At 36.3% G+C, this 15,302-nt stretch overlaps 1 protein-coding gene across 1 annotated transcript in view; it reads right to left on the bottom strand.

Moving 5' to 3' along the window:
* The window catches only part of LOC127175991 (gamma-aminobutyric acid receptor subunit alpha-2), a 91,459-nt gene that overhangs the window by 40,773 nt on the left and 35,384 nt on the right, over nt 1-15,302 (bottom strand). Inside the window, exon 5 of the mRNA XM_051127383.1 lies at nt 1,978-2,198. Coding sequence (XP_050983340.1) covers nt 1,978-2,198 — 221 coding nt within the window. The remainder of the gene's footprint in view (nt 1-1,977; nt 2,199-15,302) is intronic.

Below are 15,302 nucleotides of genomic sequence, written 5' to 3'. Positions count from 1 at the left end.
ATACATAGAAAAAAACTGAATTTTCAAATAATCAAAATATCCACCATTAGCAGCTATTACAGCTCTGCATAATTTGGGCCTAAATTCATTGTATTCTAAACTTAATTGGCAATCAATTATTGAAGGTATTAAGCTGTCCCAAAAATCTTTTAAAAAACTGGGCCAAGTTTAAACCAGTAACCAGGCATCACAGCTGGCAAAGGGGCATGTCTGACTTTGACATGTATATATTGCCATTATTATGTAATCAAAATGAAAATTATTATTGCTGGTGTTCAGTGATAATGTCAAGTTACTTTAATGTCTTTACACCAAAAAATGATTAAACAAGAATAAATAACATTTGAAAATATATTCAGAAATGGAATCGTTATTTCAGAGAGTAACAATATTATATAAGAGCGTTAAATCACTGAGATATTAAAAATGCTGCTTAATTGTATATTCCCAATAATATTGTGAATATTCAATAGATCAACAATCCCCTATTACTAGTAGTCCTATAAATGAAAGTTCATTTTTGCATCCATTTCTCCTCTGTTTCACTCTGTCTGCTGCTTTCTCTTTCTCAGTCTCTCTCTCAGTTTGCCTCCTTTTTTCTTCCTGCGCTTCACGGCTGAGTCAGACTCTCATTGATTTGGCAGCGGCAAGGAGCATTTGTGCTCACAGGAAGAGCTGGGAGCGAGAGAGCGATTTAGAAGAGAGAAAAAAGCAAAAGAAAATTGAGAGGGTACGTGTTGGAGAGTGTCATGATGTGTTCTGGAGCGGTGTCGCGATGAACAGAGGCGAGAGCGAGTCATTACGAAAGGCCGTGTTGTTTAGGGCTTGTATACACGACACACGACAATATGTCACAGATTCTGCTCTTCCTGTTTCATCTGCAGGTAATTAAGGAGATTGATGAGGATGTTCGCAGACTCTTGAATATGTCGATTATAATGAGAACTGCACTTTACGAGAAAGTCGCTGGTTTCAATGAAATCTGGTTTCTACGAAAATGTATCACATTTCTGAAAAGAGATAAAACATGTTAATTAGTGGCTAAATAAATACGGCCGTCTGTCATACTGTGGGAGCTGGTGAGGGATGAATTATTCTAATTCTAGGGAGTACAAGGTTATTCAGGGATTTACATGAGGAATGACTCCATTTGCCTCCCACAATATAAGCTAAATGGAACATTCACCAAAAAGTATAAATTCTGATAACATTATGTAAGGAACAGATCAAAATTAAAGTCATTATTCACTGAAAATTCACTGGAGGGCAAGATTTCTTCAGTTTGGGTATGTTCCTTATTCTAAAAAAAAGACATGGATTATAGTTCACAAGATCATAGGCCAGATCTATTTTTTGACAGTGTGTACAGACAATATGACCATAAATCTTATATTTGTAAGGCTGATCCGACTGTCAGACTTAATTGTACAGTAATATTAAAGGTTTAAGACAATATTCAGTTTTGCATAAAAACAAAACTTGAATTAGCATATTTTCACCCTCAGCAAGTTGTATGCTGTCCGTCATTTTCTCCGCAACAACGTGTTGTAAGCAGTGCAGGTGTTAGTTTGATATAAAAGTGAACATGAGTCTTTATTTTCTCCTGACATTAGAGTCACTGAGAACACAATGGATTACTTTTGTTTTTAATGGTAGTGAACCACCGAATACACAAAAAACAGAAGAGAGGGCAGTAGCTCATTATCATTTAAAGAGACATGCACCGAAATCAGTTGGTTTGAACAGAGCTGTTTCTGACAAGGTATAAAGGGTGTTATTTTAATCAATCATTGAGGAATTTTACCTAAAGTATGTTGCTGACATTTCATGAAGACCCTAAAGAATCATATCAACTTTTGGAAAATGGGCACACAATGTCCTCTTTAAAAGCAGAGCACTTTCCAAATGATTTTATGAGTGGTAACTTTCGAAGCCCTTGAAAAAAGCAGCACTCAGTACAAATAACACCTTGCTTACCTCATGGTGTACAGCAGGGTGCCGTCATCTTGGATCCGCAGCAGTTTGTTGGGCATGGTCATGTTGTGTGCTACAGATTTCTTTCCGTTGTGAAAGAATGTGTCTGGAGTCCAGATCTTACTGGCCATCAGGTTGTTCAAGCGCAGAATATTCATCGGTCCCTCAAACTTCAGCCGTTCATCCTTCCAGCTTTGCCTGAAGAACACATCAATAGTGTACTCCTGCAAAAATATGAAACAACAGCACATTTTAGATACATTTTATAGTTGTGTTGGATATTTTCTATTCGGATGGTGTTTTGTTTGTGTTAATTGAGCACACAATACCCTCTTACACTGACTGACTGGCAGTAAATTTGCTGTTGTGTTCACAATCCAATTAATTGGACAACCTGCGTTTGTGTTCTTCTTCAAGCAAAGTCTGTGAATGCAATTCAGATTCAAGCATTTTCTTACCCTCAAATGACCTGTGTGTAACATTTTCTATCCACTTATTTTTGCTCTGTGGATAAGCGCGGTTTCCCAGCTGATTTGCAAATGGAGTTTACTGCATTTGAGACTCAAGCACTGTAGGGAAGAGTCAATCGCTCAAACCTTTAACTAGTGCTGAGGGTGATCAGATCCCACTCTCGGCTTCATAAGAGAGATTGTGCTGCCCAGAGATGTCATTATGAAGCTCATCACGGCTGGTAGAACAGGGAAAACTTTTGAAATGCTTTAAAGAAGGATTACAAGAGGGCTTTGGCTTTAGATTGGGAGGTGAAAAGGTAACTGAGTTCTAACAACCAACAAGTTTCCAGCAACAAGCAGTAAGGCCAGAGTGAATGTGAAACTGCTGTGTGAGTTGACACAATCGCAGCTAATTAAGACACATTTCTGTAAAACTGTAAAGTGCTTTGTTCTCAATTGTTTCTATATGCTATTAGTATGTCATATGGATACTAGTCTTGCATAACTAGAAATTTAGACTGACAGTGGAAGGTCTGGGAACCTTGGCCACACTGGTTGTTTTACCTGTCAGTCATTGAATCACGTTTCGTTTTGTGCCGTGTCAGGTTTAGGGGAGTGGAAATGTCCCCACAATAATAGACCATGTGTAGATCTCTATGCCACGAACGTTACATATTTCACATACTTTTGAAACTCCAGTGTTTAGTTGTTCCTGATAAGCGCTTATTGTCACAGTTGTAAACACAACGGCTAAAAAAAAGACAATAGAACATCACAGAAAATTTGAATGGTTTCCACTACAAATACCATTACAATCCATCAACTTTTAACCATTAAAACCATTAAAAAATGATTTTCTGTATTGTGTTTTGGGACATATTCCATTAGAATTTAATGGTTTTAACAAGCCACCAATACAAGGTGACCAATTACCAGCAAATACCAACAGGGTTCATTACAGTTTCCACTAAAACCAATACAAGTCCCATTATAACCAGTAAAACCATTACAAATTTTGTGATGGTGTCTATTGTTTTTTCAGCAGGGTCTTCTCCTGTGAGGGGGTTTGGGTACGAATCATGGCATCTTTGTTTCCAGACGGAACATTAAAAAACACAACATACACGTTTCCTGGAAATTTCCGTAGAATTCAACCAATCGGATGACGACTTGAAACTCCTGAAGTGTTTCCTATTTTGTGTGCCATATGCATCAGACATTCAGTCAACGGTCCATGGATGTGACGTCTGAGGCTGAGACTACATGGATACTAAATATTAAAATATTTATAAGCAGTGCTGACAGTATCTGTTCTTTGTTCGTATGTAGTTTATGGGGGATTATTTTTGTTTCAGTGTTTTGAAAAATATAATAAAAAAACAAAATCATAAAAATGAACAAAACTGATGTTTAATATTGATAAGTGGAGTGGAATTTTGCACCAATAAGATTTCACTGTGGGCGTGGCTACTAAACACTTCAAAAAGCAGATCTTTTATTAAGAAAAAAAAAAAAAAACCTTAACCGAAAAAGAAAAAAAAAAACATATATTTTTAAAAATATTTAAACTATCTTAAAAAATTCAGCTAGTTAACAAAGCAGCATTTCTCATTTTTATTAAGTTTAACTTGTATTAAATAACAGCAACTTAAATAAAAAACCTACTACAAAAGACAAAAACTAGGGATGTAACGATTCACTCAATTCACAATGCGATACGATTCACAATACTGTTGAAATTTTATAACGCAAATAAATAAATAAAATCTTCATATAAATGAACTAAGGCTATGCCTGTGCTCTTTTCATTTAAAACTAGAGGCAACTATTATATCTTTATCATGATCCAAACAAAGATACTGCATACATGGAGCACGATCATTTTTTAATCTAAATTAGATTAAAAAATCTAAACGCAAATTCTCTCTCTGACAGCAGGTGGCGCTTATGGAACAGCAGCAGTGCAGAATTTCCTTAGTTACTGCTGTAAACAAAGCAGCGCTGCACTTATAAACACTACTTTAATTATGCAGAGGTAATATGAAAAAGAAAATACGATCTAAACTTTTCTAAAGATAGCCAGTTCCCCTCAGAGATACATTCATACAAACTCCTTCCCTCAATAGTATCGCAATTCGTTTACATCTCAACCGATTTGAATCATCGGCTCAGCTTGCGTTGTTACATCCCTAACAAAAACACAGGAAATTACTACAATTTTGACCAATACAAAAATTCGATTCTGACACTGACACTCTTCTAGACTACAAGCAAATCTGAGCTAAAAGCAGATCGACTATAAAGAATTCTACAGTGAAAGCAGTTTAGTTCTAATTTTAAAACACTTTCAGCTACAAAACAGCTTAAACTAGCAAATCTTAGTCAAAGCAGTTCTAGACTAACAGAAACTACAGAGGAAATGAAAGCATTTCAAGAATAAAAGCAGTCAGACTAGAATCAGTCCCTGATTTAAAACCAGTGCTGGGCTAAATTAAATCAGTTCTACACTGAACGTTCCAGACTTAGAGTTATTGTTTAAAGCAGCTCCAGACTGAAGTGTCACACTGTTATAGAGAAGCACTGCGACAGAAGTTTTACGACTGCTCAGGCGGTGTCCGAACACTGCAGGGACTGTAGCCAGATTCCTCCTGCCGCTGCAGGTGCTGTTTTTGATGGATGTACAGCTCATTCTCTGGCACGTCCCTCGGATCGGGACGTTTCATCCAGTCAGCATTCTGCAGTGGTTATGGCCATCTAATTTCAGTCAAGGGGCTTGTATTGTCCCGGCTGAGAAGGTTTATATGAACATTCATTAACAAGTAGAGATGAACATGAAACCCCACCAGCATGCCATCCCTGCACTTACATTATTAGACATACACCCACCACATGTACATGCACACGCACACATATCAGGGAGTAAGGGAAATAAAGATAAGTAGGTGGTGAGGTCAGGAGCGTTTATGAGATTGCTTCACAGGTGCTGAGTATGCATTTACATTAGATTAGACACACTGAAGAAAGCTACTGCTCCTCACTGTATGCCAAATAAAAAATATAAAAACAATGCCATTTGTTACCAAAAAACAAGCTAGTCTTTAAAAAAATCACTAGTCATAAAAGGTTGAAACGACACAAGGGTCAGTAAACAATGAGCTAATCTGTAAATCTTACACAACTAACAGCAGTATGTAGACTGAAAACCGTTTTATAAATGAAAGCATTTCAAGAATAGCAGCAGTTGTAAAGAGGAAACAGTTATACTATACTGAAGGCACATGGAGACTGAAATGAAGGCATTTTAAGAATGAAAGCAGCCTGACTCAAAACATTTCTATATTAAAAACCGTGTTAGATCTCTGGACTAGAAGTTCTAGTGTTCAAGCTGTTCTGGACTGCAGACAGAAGCACTGCGACACAAGCCCGAAGTTTTATTACTGCTCAGACACCATCAGAACACTGCAGTGACTGTAGCCAGCTTCATTAAAGATGTGTTGTCTACTTTGCATTATCTTTAGCAGACAGTGCACAGACGATCTCTAATCCCATTCAATTAGGACACCAAACACACAGTGCATGTAATATTACTAACTTTGCTGAGGTGCTACTGAATCTTCTATAATGCCTTAGTGCTTTACCATAAAGTAGTTTTTAGGGCTGGGTGATATGATGATATAAAAAGATGAAACAAGTGATCCTAGATTAATTGCATTTACGGCGAATCCCATGAAAAACATGACTCACGATGAAAGAGATGAAAGATGAGAGATTGAAAAACAAGCTTAAACGGCATGTTTGCGATTGCATTTTTTCATCACATTTGCTTTTGTGACACGGAAAAACCAACGTCACATAAAACGTACCATATGTACGTTCATCTGTTCATGTACGTACACAACCCTGGCATAACGACGATCGTAGAAACAAGCATAAATGACACACAAGCATATTAAAACAAAAACCAACACAGATAAGTTGTGTAAAAACAATGCAAAATCAACATTACTCACCTATTAAAGGGGTCATCGGATGCCCATTTTCCACAAGTTGATATGATTCTTTAGGGTCTTAATGAAAAGTCTATAATATACTTTGGTTAAAAATTCTCAATGGTTGTGTAAAACACCCTTTTTACCTTGCCAAAATCGCATTTAGCCGCTAAACTTGCTAACTAGCACATTATTAGGAAAGGCGATCGCAAAGATTCATAAAACACCCCTTATACTCACTTCTGCTGTAAGTGAAGCTGGATCATGAATGATTCGAGTGAACATGGACGGATATATGTAGATTGGGAGGCGCATTTCCTTCACAAACAAACATAATCTACTGCATCTTCAGCGGCTCAGATGTCGGGAGTAAATGACGACCACTATGTTCATTATTACATCCAGCAACACAGCACGTCAATCGCTTAATCTGAGATATTCTTGTCTAACTTGCATCCCTGCTCCAGCATCGAAACAAAGAGGATGGACTGTTATAGATGATCTGAGGTAAAACACTCATGTCAATCAACTATCGTGGGAGCGGCCTCTGTGGGTGTGACGCCACAACGACAGGCATTTGAGAATAGCTCGATTTGAAAAAGGGGATATTATTTTTACCGATTAATTAAAAACCACAGCATGGATTTTTATCATTCTAGGGTAGATTTGTACATGCAACACACATTAATGTTCAAACAACATGTAAAAGTGAACTTAGCATCCGATGACCCCTTTAAAAACTACACAACCTCGGCATCCTATCTGCTAATATCCGTCCTGTGCACTCAAATTGAGTACTCTCTTCTCTCTATCATTACTAGTCATGCCCCTTACTGCTGATTGGCTACAAGTGTGTTTTGGGACCCGGTCTGACACTGCGGTCAAAAGCGTATTTTTAAAATTGGAGCACATGTGGAGGACTTTTTATGATGGGTGGATGCACTTTATTTGACTTCAAAATCTCAACAGCCATTCACTGCCATTATAAAGCTTGGAAGAACCAGGTCTTTTTTTTTTTATATAACTCCGATTGTATTCCTCTAAAAGAAGAAAATCATATAAACCTAGGATGGCTTGAGAGTGAGTAAATCATGGGGTCATTTTCATTTTTTGGGTGAACTATTTCTTTAAAAGATTTATATATTGTTTAAAGTAAAAGAAAAAGTATAAATGAAAACATGATCGGATGTTGCATCTGAAAAGTCTGAAAGGTCTGTAATGTCAAGAATAATATTCTGACCCAGAATTAAAAAAAAAATGGATTCCTAGACTTCAGTGTGTGTGTGTGTGTTTGTAAGCACAGTGTGACAGCAGATATCAGTTTAGCTGAATCTCGGCTGTCCTCGTCTCACCCCAGCTTCATACGGAGACTCCTGGGGCCGTAGGGCAGTACAGGGGCCAAACAAATACTACTCCCTCCCTAACCTCCTTCTCCACTTTCCTTGTTGTCCTTCCATCTCACTCGTTTCATGTTCTATACCGTCTGCTCAATGGCTCAGAGGCACACAGCATTAATAGACATGATGACCTTCTGTGCTGGTGTGTGTGTGTGTTTGTGTGTGCATCGTGGCTTTGTTTAGCACAGATAAAGCAGCACCAGAGGCTCAGTTCAGAGCAGGTTTATCACGATACAGAACCACCAGGTTCACCCTCATCCATCACAACCGGACATCTCACATGAGGATGATGTTGGTTTAAGATTCCCAGAGCTACCCACAAGTCATATCTGTCATCGCACCGACTGACAGAAACTAATGATTATAAAGAGAAGGTGGCTTGATGGAAAAAGAGAGATGCTGTATCCCATAGGAAAGAAAAAACATAAATGAGATCTCTTAACCCTACTGTATCATATTTGATACACAAAGACCTCTAAATGATCAACATGATTAAAATTTTGCTGAAAAACTTGTTGTACACAGTCTGCTACATCCCTTCAGTCCCTTTAGCAAGTAAAAGTCCTTTTAGTATAGTTGTAAGAACATTCCCCTTCAGTTTGTGGTTCATGTGTCTTTATGCTGTGAAATCTTCTGGTCCACTGGTCTATATAAACGAAATGTTAGAATAGCTCTTAGATATTTTGTTATATTATATTGTATTATATATCATTATTTCATGATGAACAATTACTGTACTGAAGCATGTTCATGTTGAGTTTTTATGGCAGACTTTGGTAATCTGACAAATGAGCACAGTTTCAGACGTTGAGGCCTTTTTTTCTCAGGAGAAACATGAAAAGAATAAGACTTCAGCAAATGGAGTCAGCAGTATAGGAGAAACAACTGAGATATTAATGATTATTTTCATTTTGCTATAGGATGAACTAGTTAGGATGACTAACTAAAACCATAAAAAAAACTTTGCTACTTGAAGTAAAACAAATGTTACCTTTTCCTTTTTTAATCACACAATTCTGACTTTATAACTCGCAATTGTTACTTTTATCCCACAATTCTGACTTTACATCTCGCAGTTCTGACCGTATAACTTTTTATCACACAATTCTGACTTTATAACTTGCAATTTTGAAAATAAGTCAGAAAAGTGAGATAAAAACTTTTGTTTTTAATTCAGTGGCAGAAACGGCCTTCCATAGTGACCTGAAATAATATAAAATATATTTTAAAAATACATTTATTTTTCTTTCAACTATTTCCCAATTTCATTTAGTCTATTTGGCATTAAAATAACTAAAACTGAAGCTGAAATAATAATGAATTAAAACTACACAGACATATTAAAAACAAAACAATAACAAATAAAAATGACGAAACACATCGAATTAAACACAATTGTTAAGTAAAATAAGTAGTGCTGTCAATTGATTTAAAAAAAAACTAATCTCACTTTTTTTTTTCTGAAATTAATCACAATGAATTGCGATTAATGCCACGTAAATATATAAATATATTTATATATTGCAATAATTTCACATTCAAATAACATAAATACAGTATATTTTTAATATGTGTTTAATGGCATCTTTTTTTAAATGACTGAAGGCTGGTATCACTGTTACCAATACTACTGATGTCTCTATATGCCCCCCCAATATTTAACCACTGACTATAGCCATTCAACATTACAGTACAATTGAGAGCTATCAATTGTAACATTTACTAGACTTTAAAAATGTTTAATTTTTTAATTTAATTTTAATTTTTGAAATTAATTTAAAACAATCTCCACAAAAACCCAATTATAATAAATGTTAATATATAATAAATATTTAGCTATCTGTGCCCTTCAGCAAGTAGGATATACAGAAATTGAATAAAGTCATCAGACATTAAATACTAAATTTAATACAGATAATTTCTTAAAGCTATAAATGTTATTGATTTCCTCTTTTTTTCTTTTGTTCTCAGACATCACAGCAGCTGGGTTATTAGCTTATTTGACTGCTGTTACATTAAGAGCTGCCACTGCTGAACGTGACGCAGATCTGACATGCATCATATTTTCTCACAAGTCTTTATCTTTTCTGACTCTCTTCAGGTCTTAAAGTCTCTACTAACAAACTGACGAGTTGAATCGGGTGTGTAAGATGAGGGAAACAGTGCTGGGGTGTTTTGACAGTTTTGAAAACCATTTCAGAGACATATTCTTAAATGTGACTCATATATAACAAATATTGCATGCATGCACAGTTTTAAAGCAACTTTAATTGCCTTTTTGGCTTTTTTCATGACTTAACTGACGACATAACTACGACATTGCATGCACGTAGTTTCTTTGGTGCTATGATATGAAATGATACAGGCTACAGCGCGTGCTGGCAGAGTTGGAATGTGCGTCTGAAAAGGCTCCCGTTTGATGTGGTCATAAAGACGTTCTGCATCTAAATAAATGTAATCCACAGTTGTGAGTGGAGTGGCCAACCCTAGCCCCACCCCTGCGTTGCGTTAAATATTTTTAACGCCATTAAACTAGAAAAATTAATCACCTGCATTAACATGCTAATTTTGACAGCACTAAAAAAATGCTATTAAGTTTCCAAAAGCAACCTTTATTTTTAATAATAATATTTTCCTCTTGGAACAGATGATTTCCTGATGCTACCTGAAAAAAAGCATGATGTTCATTTGACATCTCTCCGCTGAATCCTTCTGTGAATGCTACTTGTGTCACCTACAATTTAAACACAATTACCCTGGTACTGCTTCACATATTCTAATAAACCCTCACTAACCGATGTCAACCTGACGGCAAACATGCTATCGCTCAGCAGCCACACCTAACCAACCTCTTCAGCTCATTACCCACGAGTCTTTTCACTCAGCTGTTTACCTGAGTGTCAGACGGTTCCCAGCAGGGTCAGCTCTAATGATGAGGGTTAGCATGGCCACAGGGCATTGTGACACAGAGAAAGAGAGACAGGCCGTCACTGTAAACCCACAGCGCAGAAAACTAAATCCACAGGCTTTTGCTAACAGCTCAAAGCTGCTGGCGATAACAATGTGACCTCTGACTTGAAATGAAATCACAAAACAACAAGCAAACGATATTGTCAGTTGTTTACCGGCTATTTACAAGCTAAGGAATCAAACTTGTACATGTTTTAGAACATGCTGCACTCGCTGTAGCCATTTCTTTGAATTATTGACATGAATTATTCATCAGGGATGACTCTAAAGAAATCAGAAATGGCTTTTCTTGAGGTGTGTATACAACAGCTCTTGAAATGGAAACTCATAGCACTCTAGGGGTGTAACGATACATGTATTCGTACCGAACCGTCACGGTCCGGGCATCTCGGGTCGGTGCATGAGGCCTTACAACGAATACAGGCAATTCACCCTCAATCCAGAAGGGGGCGCCACAAATCCAAATATTCCCTAATATTTCCATATTTGTGATGTAAATTATAGGCTTTGTACCTCAGTATTGTTCAAATGGTGACAGAATGAGGCGGGCACGCTGATGTTTGGTTCACTGTATTTTATTTTGATAAAGTAACGTTACCAACTGCGCTGTCAAGATAGCAATGCTGGAAGCCAGAAACGTATGTTTTGTGTATATGCATCAGCGCGATTTCTTAAACTGTTTCCTTATATCAGCAAAATCAACTTAAAACACTGTAATTTATTGTCTTATTAATAATGCATCACTGTAAAAGGTCTTTTGTAAAAAAGAAAACAAATAGGATGTCGCTTTTTGCCAGTTTCCTTTCTGTCACAAAAATGAACTGAAACACAGCATATAGGCTACGTTACGTGTCGCACTGTTTTTTCCCTTGTTTATCGGTTAACTAAATCAAATATATTTCAAATATTTATTCCTTCTATGTATATATATAACATTTGTTATAATATTTAGCATTTTAACATCTTGGTGGAAAAAACTGTCATTTGTACTACAGTCTGTTCAAAATAAAAAGAAATGTAGCATAGTAGATTTGTTGTTTTTTCCTGGTGTACCGAAATCGTATCGAACTGTGACCCCCGAACCGAGGTACGTACCGAACCGTGACATCTGTACACCGTTACACCCCTACTCTCCAAGTAGGCAACAACTGTGCACAGAATGATGAAAAATGAAGCAAACAACACAATACTCTAAAACAGAGGGAATTCCATACAAATAATGAGTAAAAAAGATATTTTTCAATTATTTTATTTCATTAAAAATAACTAATTGGCCTGTTTTTTTTTCTAAGTCTCTTATGCTTATCAAGGCTGCATTTATTTGATAAAAATACAGTAAAAAATAGTAAAACTGTGAAATATTATTACAATTTAAAATAACTGTTTTCTATTTAAATATATTTAATAAAATGTAATTTACTTCTGTGAAGCAAAGCTGAATTTTCAGCATCTTTCTGAAGTCTCCAGTGTCACATGATCCTTCAGAAATCATTCTAATATGAGGATTTACTGCTTAAGAAAAATTTCTTATTATTATCAATCTTGAAAACAGTTGTGCTGCTTAATATTTCTGTGGATATATTTTTTCAGCATTCTTTCATGAATAGAAAGTTCAAAAGAATAGCACCTTTAAAAAAAAAAAAAAAAAAAAAAATATATCTTTTGTAACATTATACATTTCTTTACTGCCACTTCTGTTCATTTAATGTGTCCTTGCTGATTAAAAACATTAATTTCTTTAAAAAAAAACTTAATAATCCAAAACCTTTGAAAGTTAACTTTCATTCTATCAAACTTCTTATTAAATTTTTACTTAAAGCAGTCACTGTTTTGCTACTGCTTACTCATAATTAAAATGAATTAAAATGAAATCTTACCACCACAAAACCTTTGAACAGTAGAGTAGACGAATTAATAATCTTCAAATTCTGAAACAGCCTTCACATTAAAATGCTCTCTAGGTAGGAAGGTCACTAGGTTTCGAAGCAGAGCTGAGGATGACACTGAAATGTGTATTTGCATGTTGAATTCATAATGAAAGCGTAATACAGAGAAGAGCTATGATTCAGCGAGGCAGAATGAGTTCTTTTAAATAATTGATAGTGCAAAGATTTACGTGCCGAATGAGAAAGGACTATCTGCTACTACGTTGAGAGGGAATCTATTTCAAAAGGAGCGGTGAAAAAAAAAAAAAAATTGACCGTCAACTGTCAGAGCACTTGAAAAGAAAAAAAGAGAGAGGGATGGTGCGGCAGAGGAGGATGATAAGCTCCGGGGAATGTGGAGAGGCAAAGAAATGGAACAATTTGTCTTTGAAAATGAAAAAAATATATCAAAGACTTAGACGTGCCTCTGTGAACTGCTCTCCCTCCTGCCAGACAGGGTCAGCATGCTAACGTGCAAAGGCAGGGCAAAGACGTCGCTGTACAATGGAGAATGCCATGCATTGTGTGTTTCAATACGAACTGGCAAAAAAAAGTACAGTACAGTACAGAAGAACGGCCAGTGTTACATCAACAGAAGAAAAGAGTAAAGGGTAGATGAGCAGAGGCAAAAGAAGTAGAAAAGCAAGCAATAAGGAGATGAAAGGAGGAAGTACGGTTTGTTTTCTTGGGTCTGAGGAGCAGAAGGTGTAGCATCTGGGTCTAATCTCAAAGACACAGGAGATCAGGGCTGAGACGCTCATACTGAGAAACTGATGAGTGGACACATGGACACACAGCACACACACACACACACACACACACACACGCACACACACACATAAATGTAGCATGGTAACCATAGTTTCCAACCAAATATCACAATTACTGCTGTCATCAAAAAAATATTACACAAAATGACAGACATCTTAAACAGCGAGATCCTCTCAAGAAGTGTCTTTGTATTCATTTTTGTTCCGTACTTTTATATGTAATAATGGTAATTTTAGATGTCATTTTGGATGTATTTAATTATAAAACTTTTATAATCTATAATAACATAAAACTTATTTCATATTTTCTCTAAATCTTCTTGGATATTAAGGCACCTGGAATTATGGCCAAATTAAAGATTCATTGTATGTAGTGTGCTCCTACTGAAAAAAACAAAACAAAAAACAACTTAGGAATATCTTTTGATGCATGTCAGAAATTAACCTTCCCATTATAAATTTATATATAAATTAAAAAAAAAAAAAAAAAAAAAAAAATATATATATATATATATATATATATATTTTATTTTTTTTTTTTCCAAAATTTGTTTTAATTTAACAACGAATAAAATTAAAATAATATGATACAATCAGGAAGAATAAGTTACCAGTCAAATGAAATCAGTAACAATTCCCCTTTGCACAGCACAGAAGAGCACAAATGTGGCATTAAGGAATATTTACACATTTTTTGACATGTTTCAGAGTTGCCATTATTAGCCTGGCAGCCAATTTGGCCCACTGCCCTACTTTTTTTTTTTTTTTTTTAATTGTTATTGTTCTTGTTTTTGTTGCCTGCCGAATGTACTAAAATATTTATTTCCAAATTCGCCATTCAGTAATAAAACTCTAATAAATCATGAGTCAGTTAGTCTTGACTGGCAGAGCGATTCGCCTCGCGCATAGTCCGCGCATCCTCCACAAGGATGCAAGACTCGAGAATGGAGTGGAAGTGCCGGGTGGAGCAGAAAGAAAAAACTGTCCTGTTCAGGACTTCAAGTGCAGGTCAGTTATATCTGTAAATAGATTATTGTAGTTTACTTTGTTTACTTAGTTAAAGGGGTCATCGGATGCCCGTTTTCCACAAGTTGATATGATTCTTTAGGGTCTTAATGAAAAGTCTATAATATACTTTCGTTAAAAATTCTCAGTGGTAGTGTAAAACAACACCCTTTTTACCTTGTCAAAATCAGCTCTGCAAAAATCATCCTGTTCTGGTCGAGGCTGCTTTAAACGTTAATGAGCTCTGCTCGCCCCGCCCCTCTCTTCTCTCTGTGGAGTGACGAGCCTGTTTACTTTAGCCGCATTTAGCCACGTTTAGCCGCTAAACTTGCTAACTAGCATGTTATTAGGAAAGGTGATTGCAGTGATTCATAAAAAAAAAAAAAAAAAAACTCACTTATACTCACCTCTGCTGTAAGTGAAGCTGGATCATGAATGATTCACACGAACATAGATGGATATATGTAGATCGGGAGGTGCATTCCCTTCACAAACAAACGTAAGATGTCGGGAGTCGGGAGTCAGGAGATGTCGGGAGTAAATGACAACCACTATGTTCATTATTACATCCAGCAACACAACACCTCAATCGCTCAATCGGAGATATTCTTGTCTAACTTACATCCCTGCTCTGGGACTGTGACAGCTGGTCTAAGGTAAGAGCTCATGTCTATCAACTATCGTGGGAGCGGCCAACTATCAACTATCTATAACAACAATCAACTATCGTGACGGCACACCAACAGGCATCTGAGAATGGCTCGATTTTTATCATTATAGGGCAGATTTGTACATACACTGCCAACAAACATTAATGTTC

Source organism: Labeo rohita, chromosome 14, assembly GCF_022985175.1.
Source record: "Labeo rohita strain BAU-BD-2019 chromosome 14, IGBB_LRoh.1.0, whole genome shotgun sequence".
Taxonomy (NCBI): Eukaryota; Metazoa; Chordata; class Actinopteri; order Cypriniformes; family Cyprinidae; genus Labeo; species Labeo rohita.
Note: the sequence above shows the minus strand (reverse complement) of the source record. Positions and strands in the feature narration are given on the sequence as shown.